Source organism: Ranitomeya variabilis, chromosome 5 (assembly GCF_051348905.1).
Source record: "Ranitomeya variabilis isolate aRanVar5 chromosome 5, aRanVar5.hap1, whole genome shotgun sequence".
Taxonomy (NCBI): Eukaryota; Metazoa; Chordata; class Amphibia; order Anura; family Dendrobatidae; genus Ranitomeya; species Ranitomeya variabilis.
Window position 1 is genome coordinate 206295340 of NC_135236.1, and position 23998 is coordinate 206319337.

Here is a 23998-nt window from a genome sequence, read left to right on the forward strand (position 1 = left end):
AGGCTCCGCCTCCTCTGCCTTCATTAACGTCTCACACGGGGCTCCCGGATTTACCGCCTTGTCAGTGACCACCGCGGTGCGTCCCTCGCTTGCCAGACCACCTTCCGCAGTGTGAGACATTAATGAAGGCAGAGGAGGCGGAGCCCGGCGTGCAGAGGCCCTGAGTGACGGCTGGGAGGTGTTTCTGTCCGGGGGAAAAGACATGCCCCCAGGTCTATTTCAAGGTATCAGGGACAAATTATAAAAGTGATTTCAGCAGTGGCAGGGACCCGAACTAAAAGAGCCATCTTGACAGAATGCAGCATTGGGGGGTGACAGGTTTTCTTTAAATTCGTATATTTGTGCTTATGGCACTATGTTAATAAAATTTATTATAAAAGTAAACATTTAAAAATATTATTCTGGATATACCAAAAATGTACAAATAGAAAATGGTAAGGAACTAAAGTTTGTGGGACCAAAACCGACAATGTGGTAATCTAATGCAACCTTTTGACATGTGACAGAGCAAGCACAAGTTGGAGAGTTCAATGAATGATCATCTGGAGCCTATTGTAAGCCGCAGTAGGAAGAATGATACACATGCTTGTATATTGGGGGATTGTATCTGTACATTTGAGGTGCTCAAATCAAACAAAATATTTTTCAGCAAGGACTCACAATTTGCCAAGTACAGTCTGCTGCCTAATCTTCCATTCACTCAGAAAAAGAATTAATGCGAAAAAGAAAATCAATCAGAATGTGATTGTGCCTGCTGGAGACTGAAAGTCCATTTCCTCCGGAGTCACAGACTTCATTTTTAGAGGAGACCATATAACAAATCTGCATTACTTCATTTGCTTTATATGACTACATGATGAATCTGTACATACAGTATAACTAAGTTCTCCCAGATCAGTTGCTTTGCCCTTATCAGAAAAATAAAGCCATGGACGTAGATCAGTTGAGTGCTAGCCATCACAGCTTATTTTCAGCATATACAATTCTCTTTCTCTGCAGAAAAGACACCAAACAAAAGTAAGACCAGCAATGAACTCACAAAGCTTGAATCTGCCGTCATCGATCCTTGGAAGGAGCTGCCGCAAAATCATTGTATCCTATTCACAAACCGAATCATCTTCCCTGATCCAACCCAGAGCTCTTATATTTCTTACTTCTAAAGCTAGCATTTCACATAAGATGGCCGTCGGCCGATCGTCCAGCCGACTCTCTCATGTATACAAGAGCGCTTCAGTGCTCTCTATGAGGAAGCGCTGACTGACTAATAGGCCGGAGGCTTATCCCTGTGAGAACAAAGCGAGTCAGTCCAAAATTGGACAAGTGCAATAGACATCTTTCCCACCCATCAGTTGGCCGATGCTTTCATACACATTAGGCCGGAATTACACTGCCGTAGAGTCTCTCATGCGAGAGAATCCGTCCGATTATGCTAATGTCACTCAGATCAAACATTGTCAGAATGAGAGCTGAGTGTCACCTCACTGTGATCCGATTCCCTCACAAGAGAGAAACGCATCACATGTATGGAAAAGACTGAACTTAATTCCTCCATCTTCTCCATTGTCTGTGTCCGTGGTAATCACACCGGACTGGTATGACATCAGAGTTCAGTCTGAGCTTTAACACGCACCCATAGACTTGCATGGGTGAGTGCAACACAAATATCGAAGCCACTCTCAGCATGAAATGATTGTTTTCTCATGCCAAATTGGTATGAGAAAAAAGCCGTAAATTTGCATTGCCCTAAAGTATAACACTAGGCCAAGTGCTATTCGATAAAACACAGGATAGCAATAGGCAGTGTTATACGCTAGTGTGAGTAAGGCCTTAGACTTATGTGGGTCGATATCAGTCTAACGGATATGGGGACCTTTAGACCACTAAGATGTTGGTTGTGAAAGGAACATATAGTGAATTCTATTGGCATTATGACAGCAGAATAAAAGGTTTTGTTTAAAGGTTATGCCTGGTATTTCAGCTGAGCCAAATTACCTCCATGGCCTAGCATGCATTTCTAGACCCAAATACGAGTGCTCTAATCAATACTGAACATTTTAAACCAGTATTATACTTTCAAGAATCTTCACACACTACTGCTGACACATGGCTGAAACTCCGCAGTGAGCAAATGGCCTCACAATATTATTTCAACCGAGTGGCCCCTGGTAAACACAGTTTTGGCCAAGCATCCAGTATCGGCAAGTGGACGCACCCTTATAGGCCAAAAGGACAAATTTCCTTCTGCTGGAATCGCTTTACAATTATTGACATTATATTATGTAATCTTTAGTCATCTTCCTTTACATTGTGGAAAGTGGGCACCAAACTGTGTAAAATATGGGATTTATGAATGATTATTTGTGCCAAGGCAGCATACCGAACCCTGCAGGACAAATCAACACATGACGCAAGTCATCAGCTGATTTCTTTGAACATCTCCAGCGTGTTACAGAAGTCAGCCTCTGTTCACATTAGCAGTATGATTTTTTTTTTTTACTGTACAACAAGGCCATGACAGCCATGCTAGATTTAACTGCAAGTATACACCAGCAGGACACAAAGAGTTTAATAGTGCCCACTAGGTTCCTATTTTTTGTGTGCCAAGGGTAGTGTTGTAGGCTGTGCTGTTTGCAGCCAAAATAAAAAGGATATACAGTAAAAGGCAAGGCAAACCTAATGGAGACCCTGAATGCAAATGTGAACAAAGCCTTACCATCCTCACATCTGCGTATTATTGTATCTACAATATAGGAAGAGATTCCTCCTACTGGTGGCTGGGAATGTAATACAATGAATCCTCTGAAAACTACCCATTCACTTTCTACAGGTTTGAAGAGACTTGTTACAGGGCGACCACTGCTGTAAAGGAGGAGTCCTACATTAATATTCCATCCAGCAACGGTTGCAGTCAGTAAGAGGACCGGATCCCGGTAACTCAGCAGGAGAGAAATACTTTGAGGTATCCTCACACTCCTATGGTGTATAATGATGGCGCAGTGCAGCACAGAAATAACAGACTTCTCTTGTGAAGAGAATAAAAATAAAAATCAATCATACTCCTATCATCAAACTGCCAGACAAATGATCAAGTATTAGCCACAACCTGGAGATAAAAAAAAGTCTAATAAAATAAAGCAATATAAATCTGTTTCTCTCCATAGTCCTCAGCTTCTTGTCGTTCCTCTCTGTTGCTTTGGTACAACCATGTAAACCACGAGATCCAGAAGAGGAGGTAACGCTTGGTGTCCTTATAATACATTTTGGCAAAAGTGAAGTAAACAATCTGATAGAGTAGAACACGACGATCTTATCCATACCACCAGCGCACCCTCCTGCAGGTGGCAGTGCAGCAGTGATGGTAAAGCGGGCAAAAGCTGGCATGCAACTATGCCTTCACCACCTGAAAGACACAAGGAGACCCCCAAGATTATAAGAAGCCAAAAAACATCACACAGCACAATATGAATCATTTCTAGTGATGAGCGAATATACTCGTTGCTAGGGTTTTTCCGAGCACGCTCGGGTGATTTCCGAGTATTTTTTCGTGCTCGGAGATTTAGTTTTCCTTGCCGCAGCTACATGATTTGCGACTGTTAGACAGCTTGATTATATGTGGGGATTCCCTAGCAACCAGGCAACCCCTACATGTACTCAGGCTGGCTAGCAGCCATAAATCATGCAGCTGCATCAACAAAAACTAAATCTCCGAGCAGTCACAAATACTCGGAGGTCACCCGAGCGTGCTCGGGAAAACCCGAGCAACAAGTATACTTCCTCATCACTAATCATTTCCACTCTCCTCTTACCATGAAATAGAGCTGCAACAATAGAAAACGGCAGATAAACCGTGGATTATTAACCATTTTACCCCCGAGGGTGGTTTGCACGTTCATGACAAGGCCAATTTTTACAATTCTGAGCACTGCAACTTTATGAGGTTATAACTTCATGACAGTGGTAAAATTTATTCGGTATGACTTTTTTTTTTTTTTCTCACAAATAAACGCAACGGAAATTTGGCAAAAATTTAGAAAATTTCAAACTTCAAATTTTCATGCCCTTAAATATGTCACGCAAAATAGTTAATAAACAACATTTCCTACATTTGTATTTTACATGAGCACAATTTTGGAACCAACATTTTTTTTTCAGTTAGGAAGTTATAAGGGTTAAAAGTTGACCAGAGATTTCTCATTTTTACAACAAAACCTTTTTTTTTTTTTTTTTTTTTTTTGAGACCACCTCACATTTGAAGTCACTTTGAGGGGTCTATAGGATAGAAAATATCAAACCTGACACCATTCTAAAAACTGAACCCCTCAATGTGCTCAAAACCACATTCAATAAGTTTATTAACCTTTCAGGTGCTTCACAGGAATTTTTTGGAATATGGAAAAAAAAATAAATTAACATTTAAACTTTTTTCCCAAAACAAGTACCGTATTTTTCTGACCATAAGACGCACTTTTTTTCCTCCAAATTTGGGAGGAAAGTGTGGGTGCGTCTTATGATAGGGATGTAGCATGTGGGGAGGGGGGCAGCAGCGAGTGGGATCGCACTGTTATCCCACTTCAGGAGGCAGAAAAATGTCCCCACTGCCAGGGAATCAGCGCTGGGGAAACCATGTGGTCCTGATGATTAAGTGCAGTGAATATTCATTAGCTACTCCCCGCCATCAGCTGAGCGGTGAGCGGAGCAGCAAATGAATACTGCACTTAAGCAGGGACACACATGGTTTCCTCAGCGCTGATTCCTGCAGCAGCTGGGGAGATCCGTGTGTCCGGGGAAGGAGGAGGCAGCAGCAGCAGGGTTCGGGGGAGAGGAGATCGCTGGTACCTTCCTGGGCTGGAGCTGAGTGCTGTGCAGTGTGTACAAGGAGGACCTGTGATGATGTCAGGAGTGGGCGGGCTGGAGCATCACATGGCAGCACAGAGCCCTCCCTCTTCTTGACATCATCACAGCTCCTTCAGACTCCAACACTAGAATCTGCTGGCTTCCATTACCTGTGCTGTGGAAAGGCAACAAGAGGGAGGGCTCTGTGTGTGCAGTCATGGGATGCTTTTACCTCACCACAGCTGGCTGGCTGCCACAATTAAGAGGTTAGTCTTTCCAAAACACAATAAAGCACTCTGCCACTCCTTTAGTGAACTATAACTCCCAGCATGTCATAGGATCTGCAGGACATGCTGGGAGTTATAGTTCTCCCATGGGATTTTAAAGCAGCACTCCAGTGTTATTTTGCAGTGCTGGAGTGGTGCTTTCAATATAAGCCCTGTGCCCCCATTCTTATACTGACCCTCCAGCATCTTCATATAGTACTTCACAGACACCACACTGGTCCCGCAGCTTCCAACATAATACCATACTATTACACTGGTCAACAGCATTTTTGGTGCCAAAGATATTTCATCGAATTTAGGGTATTTTTGGGGTGCTGATTCTGAATATGTCATCAGTTTTGCCAGATTGGCTCAAGTTTTTGAGATTTTTGGTATCTTATTTATAGCACTTGTTGGTAAATGCGACGCATCATCTCATTAATTTCTTTGGATTAGTACTTGAACTGAGCAGTTCTCAATATAGTTTTGTGTTAATTAGTGTTCTAAAAGTTTGTTCATAGCTTGATTTTTGCACTAACTTTATGTTGTTGTCTGTTTTCCAGTGAAAAGCATGAACTCATCAAGAAGAAGTTGTCTTAACGATCCAGACTCATTCTGTTACATTTGTGGTGAATACACACTGCCAAAACATAGAAGAAACATAACAGACTTCGTAAAAAAAAGTGTATTTTGCCTATTTTGGGGTTATGCTTGGGGACCAAGACAAGTTTTGGGCACCACACAGTGTGCAAAGCATGTATCGAATTATTACGAAAATGGAGCAAAGGACAAAGAAAAAGCTTCAAATTTGGTGTTCCAATGGTGTGGAGAGAGCCAAAAAATCATCATGATGACTGTTATTTATGGTAAACACAGGTACAGGCACATCTTCACAATGAGGGACAGGCCTTCTTGCAGATTCCATGTTACTCCCATTTTCGTTTCTTATGCTTATTGAATCCTTGCACTTGCACTGCACAGAAATAACAGTCATCATGATGATTTTTTGGCTCTCTCCACACCATTGGAACACCAAATTTGAAGCTTTTTCTTTGTCCTTTGCTCCATTTTCGTAATAATTCGATACATGCTTTGCACACTATGTGTGGTGCCCAAAACTTGTCTTGGTCCCCAAGCATAACCCCAAAATAGGCAAAATACACTTTTTTTACGAAGTCTGTTATGTTTCTTCTATGTTTTGGCAGTGTGTATTCACCACAAATGTAACAGAATGAGTCTGGATCGTTAAGACAACTTCTTCTTGATGAGTTCATGCTTTTCACTGGAAAACAGACAACAACATAAAGTTAGTGCAAAAATCAAGCTATGAACAAACTTTTAGAACACTAATTAACACAAAACTATATTGAGAACTTCTCAGTTCAAGTACTAATCCAAAGAAATTAATGAGATGATGCGTCGCATTTACCAGCAAGTGCTATAAATAAGATACCAAAAATGTCAAAAACTTGAGCCAATCTGGCAAAACTGATAGCATATTCAGAATCAGCACCCCAAAAATACCCCAAATTCATTAAAATATTTTGGACACCAGAAAAAAAAATTTTTTTTGTTGACCTGTGTTATATATAATAACACCACATATAATAGTATGTTATTAAATATTTTACCAAATTTTTTTGCTTCAAATATTTTTTTCCCTATTTTCCACCTCTAAAACCTGGGTGCGCCTTATAGTCCGGTGCGTCTTATAGTCCGAAAAATACTTTCAGATCGAAATTTGTATATTTTGACAAGGGTAAGAAGAAAAAATGGACCCCAAAATTTACAGTGTAATTTCTTCTGAGCATGCTGCTACCCCATATGAGGAGGAAGACCACTGTTTCTGCGCAAGGCAGAGCTCAAAAATAGAAGGAGCATCATTTGACTTTTTGAATGCAAAATTTGCTGGAGGCGGACGCCATGTCGCATTTGAAGAGCCTCTGATGTGCCTAAACCATGAAAATTCCCCACAAGTGCCACCATTTTAGAAACTAGACCTCTCAGAGAACTGATCTAGATGTGGGGTGAGCACATTGAACCCTCAGGTGGTTCATAGAAGTTTATAACGTTGAGCCGTAAAAATAAAAAAAAAAATTTACTCACAAAAAAATATTGCATTTCCATAAGGTAACAGGAGAAATTTCACCCCAAAATTTGTTGCGCAATTTCTCCTGAGTACGCCGATACCTTATATGAGGCAGAAAACCACTGTTTGGGCGCACGGCAGAGCTTGGAAAAGAAGGAGCGCAATTTGACTTTTTGAATGTAAAATTTCCTGGAATCATTAGCGGACGTCATGTCCCATTTGGAGAGTCCCTGATGTGCATAAACAGTGGAGATCCCCCACAAGTGACCCCATTTTGTAAACTAGACCCCTCAGGGAATGTATCTAGATGTGTGGTGAGCACCTTGAACCCCCAGGTGCTTCACAGAACGTTGAGCCGTGAAAATAATAAAATCACATATTCCTCACAAAAATGTTATTTTAGCATTTTCATAAGGGTAACAGGAGAAATTGCACCATATAATTTATTGTGCAATTTCTCCCGAGTACGCCGATACCCCGTATGTGGGGGAATACTTCTTCTGAGGCACAGTGCAAAGCTCAGAAGGGAAGAGGTGCCATACTGGAGTTCAGATTTTGATGGAATGGTTTGAGGGTGTCATGTCACACTGTCAGAGCCCCTAAGGTGCCAGAACAACAGAAAACCCCTATATGTGAACTCATTTTACAAACTACCCTCCCCAGTGAATTAATCTAGGGGTGCAATGATCATATTGACACAACATGTCCCTCACAGAATTGTATACCACTGAGCGGCGAAGAATAAATAAATTATATTTTTACCACTAAAATGTTGTTTAAGCCACAAGTTTTTAATTTTCTAAGGGCTAGTAGGACATTTTTTTTACAACAAACCGAGTTCCATTTTTTCCTCTGGTCACTGGTATCAGCTGATGAGACAACTGCTCCCATCATCCGAAACCTGTTGCCGCTAATAACAGAGACCAGGAGCGGCGGATGGGAATATTCATCGCTCCTGTGCTGTAAATATATAATTAAAAAAAAAAACCACGGCATAGGTTCCCCTGTATTTTTGATAACCAGGCAGGCAAGACTCTCAGTTGAGGGCTGCAACTGCCAGCTGTCAGCTTCAGCAAGGCTGGTTATCAAGAATAGAGGGGTCCCCACGTGGTATTTTTTAATTATTTAAATAAATCATTAAAAAAAAAAAACGGCGTGGAGCCCCCCCCCCCCCCATTTTTGACCAACCAACCATGCTAAAGCAGGCAGCTGGGGGCTGGTATTCTCAGGCTGGTAAGGGGTCATGGATATTGCCCCCCAGCCTAAAAAAAGCAGCCCACAGCTGCCCAGAAAAGGCACATCTATTAGATGCGCCAATTCTGGTGCTTTGCCCGGCTCTTCCCACTTGCCCTGTAGCGGTGGCAAGTGGGGTGATAGGTGGGGGGGGGGTTGATGCCACCTTTGTATTGTCCAGTGACAACAAGCCCCGAGGTTAGTAATGGAGAGGGGTGTCAATAAGACGCCCCCATTACTAACCCCATAGTCACATTGTATGAAAACACAGACACCAAGAATAAAGCCCATCAATTGAAAGAATGACACAGACTCCTTTAACCCCGTCCGAGGTCGGATCCCCTGCTTTGATATGGGCTCCGGCGGTAAGCCCACATCAAAGCCGCGACATGTCAGCTGTTTTGAACAGCTGACATGTGCGCACAATAGCGGCGAGTGGAATCGTGATCAACCCGCCGCTATTTACTAGTTAAATGCCACTGTCAGCGTTTGACAGCGGCATTTAACTACCGCTTCCGGAAATGAGCGCATCGCCGAACCCCGTCACATGATCGGGGGTCAGCGATGCTTCAGGATAGTAACCATAGAGGTCCTTGAGACCTCTATGGTTGCTGATGCCGGCTTGCAAAAAATAAGCCCTCACCCGACCCCAGATCACGAAAAATGGAGAAGCTACGGGTATCGGAAAATGGCGTCATTTTTTTTTTTTTTAAAGCAAAGTTTGGAATTTTTTTACACCACTTAGATAAAAAAAAAACCTAGACATGTGTGGTGTCTATGAACTCGTACTATAAACATAAGGATGAATGACCTCGGGGAGATCAAAACATCCAACACTGCGGAGACACCATCACGTGTTTCTCAACGCAGTGATCCAGAACACTGCCTCCATCCCTCAAGGGAAACATGCAAATGCATGTAGAAAAGCCGCGGAGACACCATCACGTGTTTCTCAACGCAAGCAAAGTTTCCTACTCCACACTGATGAGGGGCAAATACCCCGAAACAGCTGTCTGTGGATGGATACCATGTTTTGGCATAGGTGGTTTTCCTTTATTGGATGCTGCCCTTCCCGTGGTTGTTCCTTCCCGGTGAAAGACCTGGCTATTCATTGCTTGCGTTGAGAAACACGTGATGGTGTCTCTGCGGCTTTTCTACATGCATAAGAATTCAAACTGATCTGGAGAATCATGATGGCAGGTCAGTTTTAGCATTTAGTGAACCTAGCAAAAAACAAACAAACACGAATGGGATTGCACTTTTTTTGCAATTTCACCGCACTTGGAATTTTTTTTCCCATTTTCTATTACACGTCATGGTAAAACCAATGATGACGTTCAAAAGTAGAACTCGTCCCGCAAAAAATAAGCCCTTACATGGCCATATTGATAGAAAAGTAAAAAAGTTATGGCTCTGGGAAGGAGTTGAGCGAAAATCTAAAACGCAAAACCGAAAAAAAGCTAGGGTCATGAAGGGGTTAAATATCCTATATATTATTTTCAGATTACCAGGGTACTCCTTTATTAGATGTGTTATGGAGATTTACTACTCTACAGAAAAAAAAGGTAAACAGCATCAATATCTGCTTCCATTCAGTTACAAGTTTGTGTTTAGAAAACTCATTTATATACAGCGGGTGACATAAGTAATGAACACGTTCCCAATTTTCCAAGTAAATATATTTCTAAAGGTGCTATTGACATAAAATTCTCACCAGATGTCAGTGACAACCCAGCTAGTCAGGAAAAGAAATCAAGCAATCAAACCATTTTTTTTTCCAAGTCCGCAACACGTCAACCCTTTCAGTATCCATGCAGCGTTTTCACTCATTCAAATAAATGAGAAACCAACAGAAGTAAAAATGCATGTATTTTACGCTGAATTTTTCCTGCCAACACTCGTGCATTTGCAGCAAAATCCAAATATGTGAATATATCCTTATGCCATGTTTTCCCGCCGATTAAAACCAATTGCTTGGGGTCCCATAAACAAGATCATTTGCATTGAGTTTATTTTCAAGTGATTATTCAAAGAGGAACCCCCCCCTCCCTATGCAGACATTTTTTGTTTCTGCACTTTCAATTTTTGTTACCCTTATTCCAAGAATCTTAACCCTTTTGTTTTTCAAAATTCCTAAAAAAAAATTATAGGAGCATTTTTTTTTTGGGGGGGGGGCCTTTGGCCGGGCTTCACACAGCAAAAAGATGCCATACATGAGGGCCTTCAGCAGGAATGCCTCCAAGTAAAAGGCTGAATACATCTTATTTCATTATTTTGCATGAGCCGCACAGCTATTAAGTCAGCCAGAAAGCAGATCCCAACTATTCTGATATTGACTGACAATCCTCTGGAGTATCGGATAGTGACGGACAATCCTCTGGAGCATCTGATAGTGACGGACAATCCTCTGGAGCATCTGATAGTGACTAACAATCCTCTGGAGCATCTGATACTGACTGACAATCCTCTGGAGCATCTGATATTGACCGATAATCCTCTGGAGCATCTGATATTGACTGACAATCCTCTGGAGCACGCGATATTTTCTGACAATCCTCTGGAGCATCTGATACTGACTGATAATCCTCTGGAGCATGTGACATTGTCTGACAATCCTCTGGAGCATCTGATATTGACTGACAATCCTCTGGAGCATCTGATATTGACTGACAATCCTCTGGAGCATCTGATACTGAAGGACAATCCTCTGGAGCATCTGATAGTGACTGACAATCCTCTGGAGCATGTGACATTGTCTGACAATCCTCTGGAGCATCTGATATTGACTGACAATCCTCTGGAGCATCTGATATTGACTGACAATCCTCTGGAGCATCTGATATTGACTGACAATCCTCTGGAGCATCTGATATTGACTGACAATCCTCTGGAGCATCTGATATTGACTGACAATCCTCTGGAGCATCTGATAGTGACTGACAATCCTCTGGAGCATCTGATATTGATGGAAAATCCTCTGGAGCATCTGATACTGACAGACAATCCTCTGGTGCATCTGAAATTGAGGGAGTATCCTCTGGAGCATCTGATATTGACAGACAATCCTCTGGAGCATCTGATATTGACAGACAATCCTCTGGAGCAACACTAAGTTTCTGGGGGAAGTATAGCTTAAAGAGGAAGAGTCGGTTATATTCTAAAACTCTCTAGTACACTGTGTACAGTTGCCATGTTTTTATTATTCTTTGCCCCGTTTGCGATTCTATACCCACCGTAACCATTCTCCATTTTTAGGTCAGTGATTAAAGACAGTTCTGGTCAATGATGGAAATATCTTCTCTTACCTGTTCTTCTTATGGGAGTAACAATGGCTATTCCCTTATGTATGAAATGTAGAGAACAGAAGAAGAATCTCAGCTACCGATATTCACAGCTGGACCACCTATAGCTACCATAGCAATAATACAGAAATGCCAAACAACAGAGTATATTGCTGCACTTTTCTGAAGGACTAATGGACTACGCACAGTTGCTTCCCAGGGAGGAAAGCTGAAACACAGGACTGCTAACAGTCCAGCATAATGCTTGTAGGAATCTGATGACGTTAGCCCTTGATGCAGTGTTCTGTAGATATCTACCCCAAAGACTGTTATTGTAATGACCATATTAGAGATTGTCTATATACTGGATTATATATATATATATATATATATATATATATATATATATATATATATATATATATATATATATATATATATATATATATATATATATATATATATATATACACACACACATATATATACACATATATATATGTCTACTATATAATTGTCTAAGGGTCACTTCCGTCTGACTGTTACGGATATTCATTGGTCGCGGCCTCTGTCTGTCATGGAAACCCAAGTCGCTGATTGGTCGCGGCAAAACAGCCACGACCAATCAGCGACGGGCACAATCCGGCGGCAAAATGGCCGCTCCTTCCTCCCCGCAGTCAGTGCCCGCTCCATAATCCCCTCCAGTCAGCGCTCACACAGGGTTAATGGCAGCGCTAACGGACCGTGTTATGCCGCGGTGTAATGCACTCCGTTAACGCTGCTATTAACCCTGTGTGACCAACTTTTTGCCTAAGCAGCATCAATAGTAATAAGATCTAATGTTAAAAATAATAATAATAACAAAAAAAAAAATAAAATCGTTATATACTCACAGTCCGTCGGTACCCGCATCCAGAACAGGCCTTTCTCGCTCCTCGCGACGCTCCGGTGACCGCTCCATGCATTGCGATCTCGCAAGATAATGGCGTAGCGGTCTCGCGAGATCGCAATGCACTCGAGACCAGAGCGCGCGAGGAGCGTTGGTAACCGCTTCGCCTGGATCCGGGGGCCAACGGAAGGTGAGTATATAACCATTTTTTATTTTAATTATTTTTTTTTAACAGGGATATGATGCCCACATTGCTATATACTACGTGGGCTGTGCGATATACTGCGTGGGTTGTGCGATATACTGCGTGGGCTGTGCGATATACTGCGTGGGCTGTGCGATATACTGCGTGGGCTGTGCGATATACTGCGTGGGCTGTGCTATACGCTACGTGGGCCGTGTTATACGCTACGTGGCTGTGTTATATGCTATGTGGGCTGTGCAATATACTCCGTGGGCTGTGCAATATACTCCGTGGGCTGTGCAATATACTCCGTGGGCTGTGCAATATACTCCGTGGGCTGTGCAATATACTCCGTGGGCTGTGCAATATACTCCGTGGGCTGTGCAATATACTCCGTGGGCTGTGCAATATACTCCGTGGGCTGTGCAATATACTCCGTGGGCTGTGCAATATACTCCGTGGGCTGTGCAATATACTCCGTGGGCTGTGCAATATACTCCGTGGGCTGTGCTATATACTCCGTGGGCTGTGCTATATACTCCGTGGGCTGTGCTATATACTCCGTGGGCTGTGCTATATACTCCGTGGGCTGTGCTATATACTCCGTGGGCTGTGCTATATACTCCGTGGCTGTGCTATATACTCCGTGGCTGTGCTATATACTACGTGGCTGCTATATACTACGTGGCTGTGCTATATACTACGTGGCCGGCCGCGAACAATCAGCGACAGGCGCAGTCCGGCTGCGAATTGGCGCGGGATTTGAACCACGCTTCGCTAATTGGTCGCGGCCGGCCGAATCCTGTGTATTCAATGTATTATTCTAAAATCTTCATAAATAAACTACATACATATTCTAGAATACCCGATGCGTTAGAATCGGGCCTTGGGTTGTCCACTGACTAGTAAATCCTCACGTCGCGTGCACAGTGAGGATTCTCCTGTGCCGGCGCCGTGAGTGGTGGGTGCATGACCACAAGCATATGATATGCATACACATGATCAGGTGCCAATTAGACGTGCACAGCCTCACTCAATACAAGTTTCAGGGAGGTTGTACACGTCTAGTCCGAACATTACTACAAGTGAGCAAAACGCATACTTTACGTCACATGACCGTCTGCTCCCAGCGCATCGTTACAGCGTGCAGTGCAAGCAACGTGAGGATTCATGAGTCTGCAGTCTTCAACACCTAGGCCGGATAACCCCTTTAAGAGCGATTTGTTTTTATGGTGCTGTGTCAGACACGTGTGAGTGAACCAAACAAAGTTCCTTTATTATGAAATTGACTTGGTGAGGAGGAGGGGGTTCCTCCTCACCTTTTTATGTCAGAAATGGATTTCTTTTCTCAAACTCCTCGATTTCACCAGGGAATGCTGAGCAAGGGTTGCGGATGAGCAGAAGGGATCTAAAATAGCCATCTTCTAGCTTTCATCTAATGTCTACAAGAAGCAAATCATTAAGCAGAAGTAGCAGTGGTGGCAGAAATACTAGGCACTGGCTGCTCCCATCACCTACCTATAACCTCCACAACATGAAAGTTTAGTGCTTGCTGAACAAGAAGCAATGTTTCAGAAAGGGGCTGCTGTGGACTGGAAATCTGGATTCTCCCCTTAACATCATTCGATAATGCCGGCCACATTTTACCAAACTCTTCTGTTGAAATCATAAGAGGTCTGAAAAAAAGAAGAGCAAACCTAACTACATCCACAATGCATATAACAGTGCTTTACAGACAGATAGTGTAAGTTTCTTTTTCCTTCCAAAAATTCTTATTTAGGCAGCAGTCAATGCTGATTCAAGGGGTCATCCACCTCTTTCTGTTACCCATGTCCCCACCCCAGTTTGGTAAAAAAATAAATAAATAAATAAACAGCATAACGTAGCCTTCTGATTCCTGATGGCCATGACCACGCTGGTCTCCTCTCCTTCTCTTCCGCTGTGGTCAGCATGTGACCGCTGCAGCCAATCAGTAGCTGTGGTGAAAGAACAGACTAGCGGGGCAGAGGAGTAACTATATACCATTTCTTATTTTTAAGAGCACAGTGCTCTATACGCTTCGTGCACACATGGCACTGCCAGTTTCTCCTCCCATTTCTCTAAGATGACTGGAAACCTCATCAGTGCAGACTAAACGTCTAGTTGCTGGCAGTAATCTAGATAATGCAGTAAAAGAAGATACTCCATAGATACATATGAGGACCACAAAGTATGCAATCTCCGTTCACCACCAGATAAACCCCTCTGGCACTGCTCAGCCGCTGCTGCTACTGACATTTGATAAGACTTAGGGTACCGTCACACAGTGGCATTTTTATCGCTACGACGGCACGATTCGTGACGTTCTAGCGATATCATTACGATCTCGCAGTGTCTGACACGCAGCAGCGATCAGGGATCCTGCTGAGAATCGTACGTCGTAGCAGATCGTTTGAAACTTTCTTTCGTCGCTGGATCTCCCGCTGTCATCGCTGGATCGTTGTGTGTGACAGCGATCCAGCGATGCGTTCGCTTGTAACCAGGGTAAACATCAGGTAACTAAGCGCAGGGCCGCGCTTAGTAACCCGATGTTTACCGTGGTTACCAGCGTAAAAGTAAAAAAAAAACAAACAGTACATACTCACCATCTGATGTCCGTCAGGTCCCTTGCCGTCTGCTTTCCTCTCTGACTGTCTGCCGGCCGGAAAGTGAGAGCAGATCACAGCGGTGACGTCGCCGCTGCGCTCTGCTCTCACTGTACGGCCGGATCTCAGTCAGAGCAGGAAGCAGACGGCAAGGGACCTGACGGACATCAGATGGTGAGTATGTACTGTTTGTTTTTTTTTACTTTTACGCTGGTAACCACGGTAAACATCGGGTTACTAAGCGCGGCCCTGCGCTTAGTAACCCGATGTTTACCCTGGTTACCTGGGGACTTCGGCATCGCTCCAGCGCCGTGATTGCAACGTGTGACCGCAGTCTACGACGCTGGAGCGATAATCATACGACGCTGCGACGTCACGAATCGTGCCGTCGTAGCGATGTAAATGGTACTGTGTGACGGTACCCTAAGCCGACTGCCATTGATAACACTTTATAGGGCCTCTCGTAATGGGGGGCAGACTTCACCAGTGTGGTCCTTCTTACATGTATCCAGTCAGAAGATCTTTTGATTGGACTTACCAAAGATAAGGTATTTTTTTTTACTTAACGCTTTGCTTTACTCCCACACCCCAACATTAGTGATCTATTTAAAAAAAAACGCTAAATAGAGAAAACTGCAAAAGTTGATGTATTTATTTTACCTGATAAAATCAGAAAGTACAAAGTCTACTGAAAATTCAAGCCGAGAAGGCACCTCTGACTCTGCTAGGTACGTGACACAGCCATGGATTAACTCTTTCTTGCACGGGTGTGTAGGGTGTACACTGCCCCAGCATTGATGCACTCCATTAGCCTCCAGATGAGAAAGCTGGCAACAAAGACTCCGGGAAACCTAAAACACAAAGAAATTATAGCAATGTAATCAAAGCAAGAGGAAATTCCAACATGTTGGGATCTTTGTGGTTATGGTACTGTCTAGATCAGCAGCTGTGGATTCCCAACTAGCTTTACGTTATGTGTTTGCACTGATCTGCCTCAATGGCTGCAGCAATGGTCGGTAACTGAGGAGACTTACTGTAAGAATCTCGGAGCCTTCCACTTGTAGATTAATATTCCTAATTGCAGAACTTGTGGGATTAACAATAAACAATGCAAGGACCAAGCGGTCATCTTTCCACACTTTACTAGAGCACACAGTCAGAGTCCCACAATGTGCCAGCTCAGTGACGGCAGAGTGTGAATGCTGGGCAAGCTCAGGAGGTAAGGATGGCACACAGACAATTGTGCTGGCTCCCTGGCTGGATGGATAAGTCTCCAGGTTAGAGTTTGCAAACAAAGAAGAAACTTTCCCCTGTACTGACTTTTCTTCATCTCCTTGTGCCGGTAACAACCTAGAAGCCACTGATGAGACATCACTTGGCAATGTCTGCGCTAGGTGATTCTGCTCCCCCGGGGGGTACAAGAGCTGTGCATTCGCTTTCTTGCCAAATTTAGATTTTCTTTTAAACTTTTGTGTGGTCTGGTCTGGTTTACCCATCTGTGAATACAAAAAGGTCACATTAATTATACACATCAACCCATTAGTCATTAACCCATTAAAATGTTAAAATGACCTATCTGTGTCTCACAAGGCTAGTACTCCTTCTAGCAAAAGCCTGCTTCCCCCCCCCCCCCCACCCAAGAAAATAAAAACAGGCGTACAGCACGATCTAAATAAATTGCTAGTGCCTGGTGACCAGGATGTTGTCATGATGACATTGGGTCACTATGGCAATGATTGGGCCTCCGCGATCACGTCGAGGAGGTGCTGATCCAAAGATAGAGGGGCTCGCTGCCTCTCACTAAATGCTGCACTTAGGGGGTTAAAGTGCCGGAAGCGGTACGGGCACCACTCCTGGAATTGAGAGCTGGGTGTCAGCTGTCAGAATCAGCTGACACCCCGCAGTGATCGCACACACACAGCCTCTGTGCGCACAAACTCTCCATGATGTAACCATAGGTCCAAGGTCGTTAAGTACCAAGCGACCTGGAAGTAAGGCTATGGCTAAGGTCGTAGAGGGGTTAAAATAATAATAATAATAAAAAAAAAACACCCATGTGCAGTGCGTGTCTGCACTCGCATTCCCGGGGCTCCCGTAAGGAAATGTCACGTGAGCCCTGCGCCAATCAGCACATGCGTCCCTGCTCCGGCCTTCAGACATAAGTTACCAACAGAAAGTGAGAGTTGCGGCTGGCCAGTCCCTCTCTCGATTACTTATACATCTGAAGTCTGGGACAGTGGCCCCAGTGCTGACACTGGGCCTGATATAACCTCCCATAAGCCACAGGTACGAGCGTGGGCACTGCTGGAAAGGCACCAGCACGGGAGGCAAACATTCAAATCCAGAAGGGAGCTGTCTTCGCAGTGGACAACCCCTTTAAAAAAACACTACCGAATTATATGTACAGATTCTCCAACTAGTAGCTTTTCCTCTCTGGAAACAAATGTAAATTGACAAAATGCACATAATTTCTTTCACTGCAAAATTAAGTCCGGCATGGCAAAATCAATAAGTAAAAGAATACTAGGATACAATCTCTATCAATACACCAGTGAGCATACCAATGAGACCGCATTGGATCCAAGGCCCACAAATAGCGTGGAAGCCAATTGCTGCTTCTCTCGGTCCTCTGTGGAGAGGAGTTCCACTGATGGTTCTGGAGAAGGAACAGCCGGCTCTTCATCTTCGCCCATTGATATGCCACTCTCCAATGGAGGGGACACAGGCTCTGGTTTGCTCATTTTACTTTCCTTTTTCAGTAAGTAGCCTTCTTTCCCCCAAACTTTCCTAATACCTTCCATCTTCAAACGATTTTCCCTAATTAAAAAAAGAAAGACATTGTAGAATCAAAAACTAAAATACGGTAAAAAGAATGCAATAACCTGTGACAACGCCTATAGAGGAACCCACACAGGCATGAATTGACCTTGCTTTATTAAAGCATTATCTGCGTCATTAGACAGAAAATACCAACTGAAAATAGAAAGCAGTCAGACGGTTGTACAAAGCGGGCCGAGATCGGGTCGCAATGCTCTGACTGGCCGGCGGCTCTCGTGACACCTGCAAGCTCGGGTCAGGAGAGCCACCTGCCAGCCCATGCAGTGCTTCCCGATCTCGGTCAGACTTATGCGGCCGTCTGACTGCACCCATAGAGTGATCGCAAGGATTGCCTTCAACCATAACCCCTGTGTATGTAGAAGTAGAAAAAAAAAATCAACTGCAGTTAATACTGCATCTTCATTTAGGTTATGAGCTAGATTAATTTCTTACAATAAACTATTGTCAACAGCAGTGTCCTCCAACCTGCTTCACTTTAAGAGCCACATTCAGCTCTGTGAATTGGTCCTGAGCCCCCTGAGAAGTGACATACTGGCTCCCTCCTCCCACAGTAGTGACACCCAGTGCCCCCCACCCATTACTAGTATAAAGACAGCCAAAGCTTCCGTGCATAAATCACCTGAGACCATGTGCCCTCCTCCCTTATAAGCAGTATTCTTACATCTAGAGGTTCCCACCCCCAATCAGCATGGAGGGAGTACTTGATGCAAGAAAACAATCACATCCAGCTTCAAGAAACCTTCCATTACCCCCACATTACATATATTCATCTTTTCTCGGGCACTTCATTGGGAGACACAGGAACCATGGGTATACACTGCTGCCACCAGGAGGCAGTCATTAGGAATTACAACCTAAGAAAAAAAATGTCAGCTCCTCCTTGGCAGACTATACCCACACACTGGCAGCCAAGCTATTCAGTTTAGGGGCAGACATGGGTCAGGAGCTCCAGACCAGTTTATGCAAAATTATATTTATTTTTTCTCGTCTCTTCAGATAGGGTAACAGAGGGGCAGAGGCGGACATATTATTGGTGCTGTCACCCAGGAGCCCAAGAGGTAAGGGGCCATTTCCACCTCCAACGTAGCAGGCAGCTTCTGTCATAGACCGCACTATTGCACTGTATAGGGCAAGTCCTTGGCTTCAGTTGCGGCCTAGTCGAGCCACGCTCCCTGCTTTATTGGCCAATCAGCTGCTTGCGTAGGCGATTCTCCCGCTCTGCAGCATCCCCACCCCCTTCTCCAGCATCGGCATTTTTATCAATATTCAGCGAACCACAACCAAGCCAGCAGTCTCCAGCTGGTTTCCATAGGAAATCAATAGCTCCTGACACCATGACCTCTCCTCCAGCACTTCTCAGCTCCACAGAACAGGACACCCACACTGTTAGGTGGTCTTTCCTGAGATCCTACACAAAGGGCCCCAAGCAAGGCTACCTCCCTCCTGGGAACCATAAACCCTTATCTGTACCTACTCTTCTTTTACTTATGTCAGACCCCATAGAAAAAAAAAAAATCACACGCCAGTCCACCCATCTCTCACCGGCCGTGTACTTTGCTTGCGTGACCTGTAAGCAAAAATTCCAGTTGAGTCAACTTGTGGTGACATGTGCTGCCTGCATCCAGGTGCCCTTGCCTCCAGCGCAGGAGCCCCACACAGCCTGCAACAAGGATGTGCCCAGACCCTGGTCACAATCATAGAGCAGCTACCACCGCAGAGTGCCTCAACCACTGCCAACAGCAAGTCAGAGCCACCAGCTACTCCGCACCAGCATGGCAGATCAAGTCAGCCGTCAAAGCAGCCTAGAGTAAGTTCTTCATCCCGGTCTCCGTCTTGCTCCACGACTCCAAAACCACACTCACCATCACGCTCTTCCTCCCTAGAGACTCAGTCAGTCACCTCAGGTATCAAATCATTACTCGGATTCAGATTCAGACCCGATTTCTGATCAGGCTACAAAAGAGACATAGATGACAGTGTTGTCTGTTCTGTAAATAGGCATCCAATCCCTGAAGTGCCAATCTGTTTCTCTAAGCTTCTGCACAAGCGTTCTAGGCAAGATGGTGGAGGCCATCCGAGTGATTTGCTCAATGCCGCACTAGACCTCGGCAACTGGCTCCGCTTTCCCATTGGTACAATCTGTCCTCAAATGTTGAGATTCTCTGTCATTCAGAAGGACCTTGCCGAGGTGTTTCTGCCTCTAAGGCAAGGTTCACATTTGCGGTGGAGTCCGCAGTGTTTCGTACGCGACTGCAAACGCATGGTAAAATGCATGATAATGCTGCGTTTATTATCCGCATCAACTTATGCATGACGGATAAAAAAACGCAACATTTGCATGCATTCGCATTGTTTATGCGCATGCGTTTGTTATGAAAACATTTTTCAAGGAGAATTTCATTGACCCAAGCCACGCCCAACAGATTTCTGTATATAGACCCTTGTGCAAACGCAAGCGAACGCATGTCCTTGCATTCCTATGCGTTCCCATAGACTGTAATGCGTTGTTTTGACGCACTCCTTCCGCAAGCGCTTGCATGCATAAGGCGGCGGAAATTTGATGCCAAAAAATTCTAACATGGTGCATCAGCCGCGCCCAGCCACACACTGCGAAAATACGCATATGTAAGCAAACGCAGGGCGAACGCATGCAAACACATGCACCTGCGTCTACAATGTTAAAGATAGGAAATCAAGACGCATGCGGATGTATGCGTCCGAAACGCTGCAGACACAACCGCAAATGTGAAACCAGCCTAAGCCGACCAATGCCTGCTTAATTCATTCTGCCATTCTAGTAGCTTATAAAGCCAAGAACAAAGCGGTGGGCAGTAGGGGCAGACTCATTCCGCTTGGGCAGTGGGGGCTTCTTTCACTGTCTGCCATCAGTCATCAACCTTGCAACTTTTGTAAGGCCGCTACTTGGTCCTCCTTTTACACTTTCTCAAGTTTCTACAAGGTTCACACTTTCACCTCTGTGGACGCGAGTCAGGGCAGAAAAGTGCTGCAAGCAGCAGTCGCTCGGGTTACCTCCTGAAAGATTTGCCTCATGCATTTACACATTTTTCTGCCTCAGGGACTGCTTTGGGACATCCTCCTATGGTACCCGTGTCCTCCACTGAACTGCCCGAGAAAAGAGGATTTTTCGACTTACTGTAAAATCTTTTTCTCATAGTCTTCATTGGGGAATGCAACACCCCCCCCACCCATTTTGTTCATGTTAACCTTGTTGGGTGTGCATGTGTATATTAGTTTAAAAAAAAAATTCTGTTTATCCAACTGTTTTTCTTACTAACCAAATATATTGGTTACCAGTAGGCTATGTGCACAAGTTCAGGATTTTTTGCGGTTTTTCGGTATAAAAACACGATAAAACCGCGAAAAAACGCATACATTAAGATTCCTATTATTAGAATGCAATCCGCCTTCTTTGTGCACATGTTGTGTTTTTTCCCACGGCGGAATCGCATTCCGGAAAAAAACGCAGCACGTTCATTCCTTGTGCGGAATCGCGGGGATTCCGCACACATAGGAATGAATTGATCCACTCACTTTCCGCATGGGGCTATGCCCACCATGCGGGAAGTAAGTGGATCATGTGTGGTTGGTACCCAGGATGGAGGAGAGGAGACTTTCCTCCACGGACTGGGCACCATATAATTGTTAAAAGAAAAAAAAAGAATTAAAATAAAAAATCGTGATATTATAACCTTCTGGCGTCCCTCGCAGCGTTCTCGCTCCTCGCGATTATTCCGTCCCCAGTGATACTTTGCAGCAATGACTGCTACGTCATCTGAGGTCATTGCCAATAGGCATTATTGGGAATGGGAGCATCGCGAGGAGCGGGAACACTGAGAGGGAAGGCGAGAATATCACGATTTATTTTTTAATTATTTTTAACATTAGATCTTTTTACTATTGATGCTGCATAGGCAGCATCAATGGCAAAAAGTTGGTCACACTTGTCAAACACTATGTTTGACAAGTGTGACCAACCTGTCAATCAGTTTTCAAAGCAATGCTACAGATCGCTTGGAAAACGCTAGCATTCTGCAAGCTAATTACGCTTCTAAAACGCTAGTGTTTAGCCGGAAAACGCATGCCAATTCCGCATGCATTTTACTCGCGGCACAGTTGCGGAATTGCCTCGGAAATTTCTGCGGCAATTCCAGACGTGTGCATATAGCCTTAGCCTCCTCGTGGCGGCAGCATACACCCATGGTATCCCCATGAAGTCAAGAGATCGATCCCCTTTTTGTCTGGTTTGCATAAGCGTTAATCTTGTGGAATACCACAATTACCGTATTTTCCGGCGTATAAGACGACTTTTTAACCCCTGAAAATCTTCTTAAAAGTCGGGGGTCGTCTTATACGCCGGGTATCGTCTTGTACGCCGGGTGTATATGGTGGGTGGGGGGAGTGGTCCTGATGACGACGAGGGGGTGTCTCACAGGAAAGTGCGTGGAGTATCCCCCATTACCTCATCGTAGCGCTGCAGCGTGGGGTCTCTGTGCTGGGAGCGGCGGCTGTTGCTCCTCTTTGTGCCACGTGGGTGCTGTGGGGCGGCGGCTCCTCTTCTGCAGTGTGGGGCCTCTGTGCTGTGGGGCGGCAGCGGCGTATCTTCATGCAGTCAGTCGGGGCTCCTCCGGCATCTCCTTAAAGCCCGGAGGCCCCGCTGGCAGCTCCATTGCTGCGATGCGGTGGCCTCCGGGAAAATGGCCGCTGCTCAGATTCAGATCTCGTCTCTCGGGACGAGATCTGAATCTGAGCATGCGCCGCCCCTAGCGGCCATTTTCCCGGAGGCCACCGCATCGTAGCAATGGAGCTGCCGGCGGGGCCTCCGGGCTTTAAGAAGATGCCGGAGGAGCCCCGACTGACTGCATGAAGATACGCCGCCGCCGCTTCCCCACAGCACAGAGGCCTCACACTGCAGAAGAGGAGCCGCCGCCCCACAGCACCCACGCGGCACAAAGAAGAGCCGCCGCTCCCAGCAGAGACCCCACACTTCAGCGCTACGATGAGGTAATGGGGGATAGTCCACTCACACTTTCCTGTGAGACGCCCCCTCGTCGTCATCGGGACCACTCCCACCCAAAAGGCACATTAGACACCGGCCCTATAAGACGACATACGGCGTATAAGAAGACCCCCGACTTTTAAGAAGATTTTATATTTTAACTGGAAAAGTTGGGGGGTCGTCTTATACGCACAGTCGTCTTATACGCCGGAAAATACGGTATATATTGCATTATTTAAATACCGTCAAATCACATACTGGATATGCCCAATGTAACCGATCCAAAATTTAAAGAATATTTCAAAAGTTAAGTATCATTTAAATCAATTTTTGGTATGTGTTATAGTATAGTTGAAATGAGCTACCAGGGCTGTGGAGTCAGAGTCGTGGAGTCGATGTCTATTTTGGTGGAGTCAAGTTTGTATAAAATGGACCAACTCCTAAAATATATAATAAATTGGGTACAGCAGTACAATGCAGGATGTGTTGTAAAAAAATTTCAGAAGAATTTGGTAAAAATATGAAACATCCTATGAATGTCTGTTCTGTTTGTGATCAAAGGGTCTCAGCTTTTAGTTGAGATGAATCTGTGCTGCACTTTATGTACATACTCAGTAGTGACCAGTGCGTAATAGTCCCAAGTCGGAGTTATGGAGTTGGAGAGTCGGGAAATTCAGTAGTCGAAGGATTAGCTTACCAACGCCACAGCCCTGGTGTTACCGATGGTGGGGAGGTCGGGTGCGA

General features: G+C 44.6%; 1 protein-coding gene across 1 annotated transcript in view; it reads right to left on the reverse strand.

The window, feature by feature from the left end:
* Nucleotides 1–2495: 2495 nt before the first annotated feature.
* AP4E1 (adaptor related protein complex 4 subunit epsilon 1) overlaps nt 2496–23998 on the reverse strand; it is a 128805-nt gene continuing 107302 nt past the window's right edge. The window contains exons 17-21 of the mRNA XM_077263745.1: nt 17961–18216; nt 16434–16895; nt 16060–16250; nt 14294–14451; nt 2496–3400 (exon numbers count right to left, since the gene is read on the reverse strand). Of these exons, the coding sequence (XP_077119860.1) occupies nt 3249–3400; nt 14294–14451; nt 16060–16250; nt 16434–16895; nt 17961–18216 (1219 nt within the window). The 3' untranslated portion in view covers nt 2496–3248. The remainder of the gene's footprint in view (nt 3401–14293; nt 14452–16059; nt 16251–16433; nt 16896–17960; nt 18217–23998) is intronic.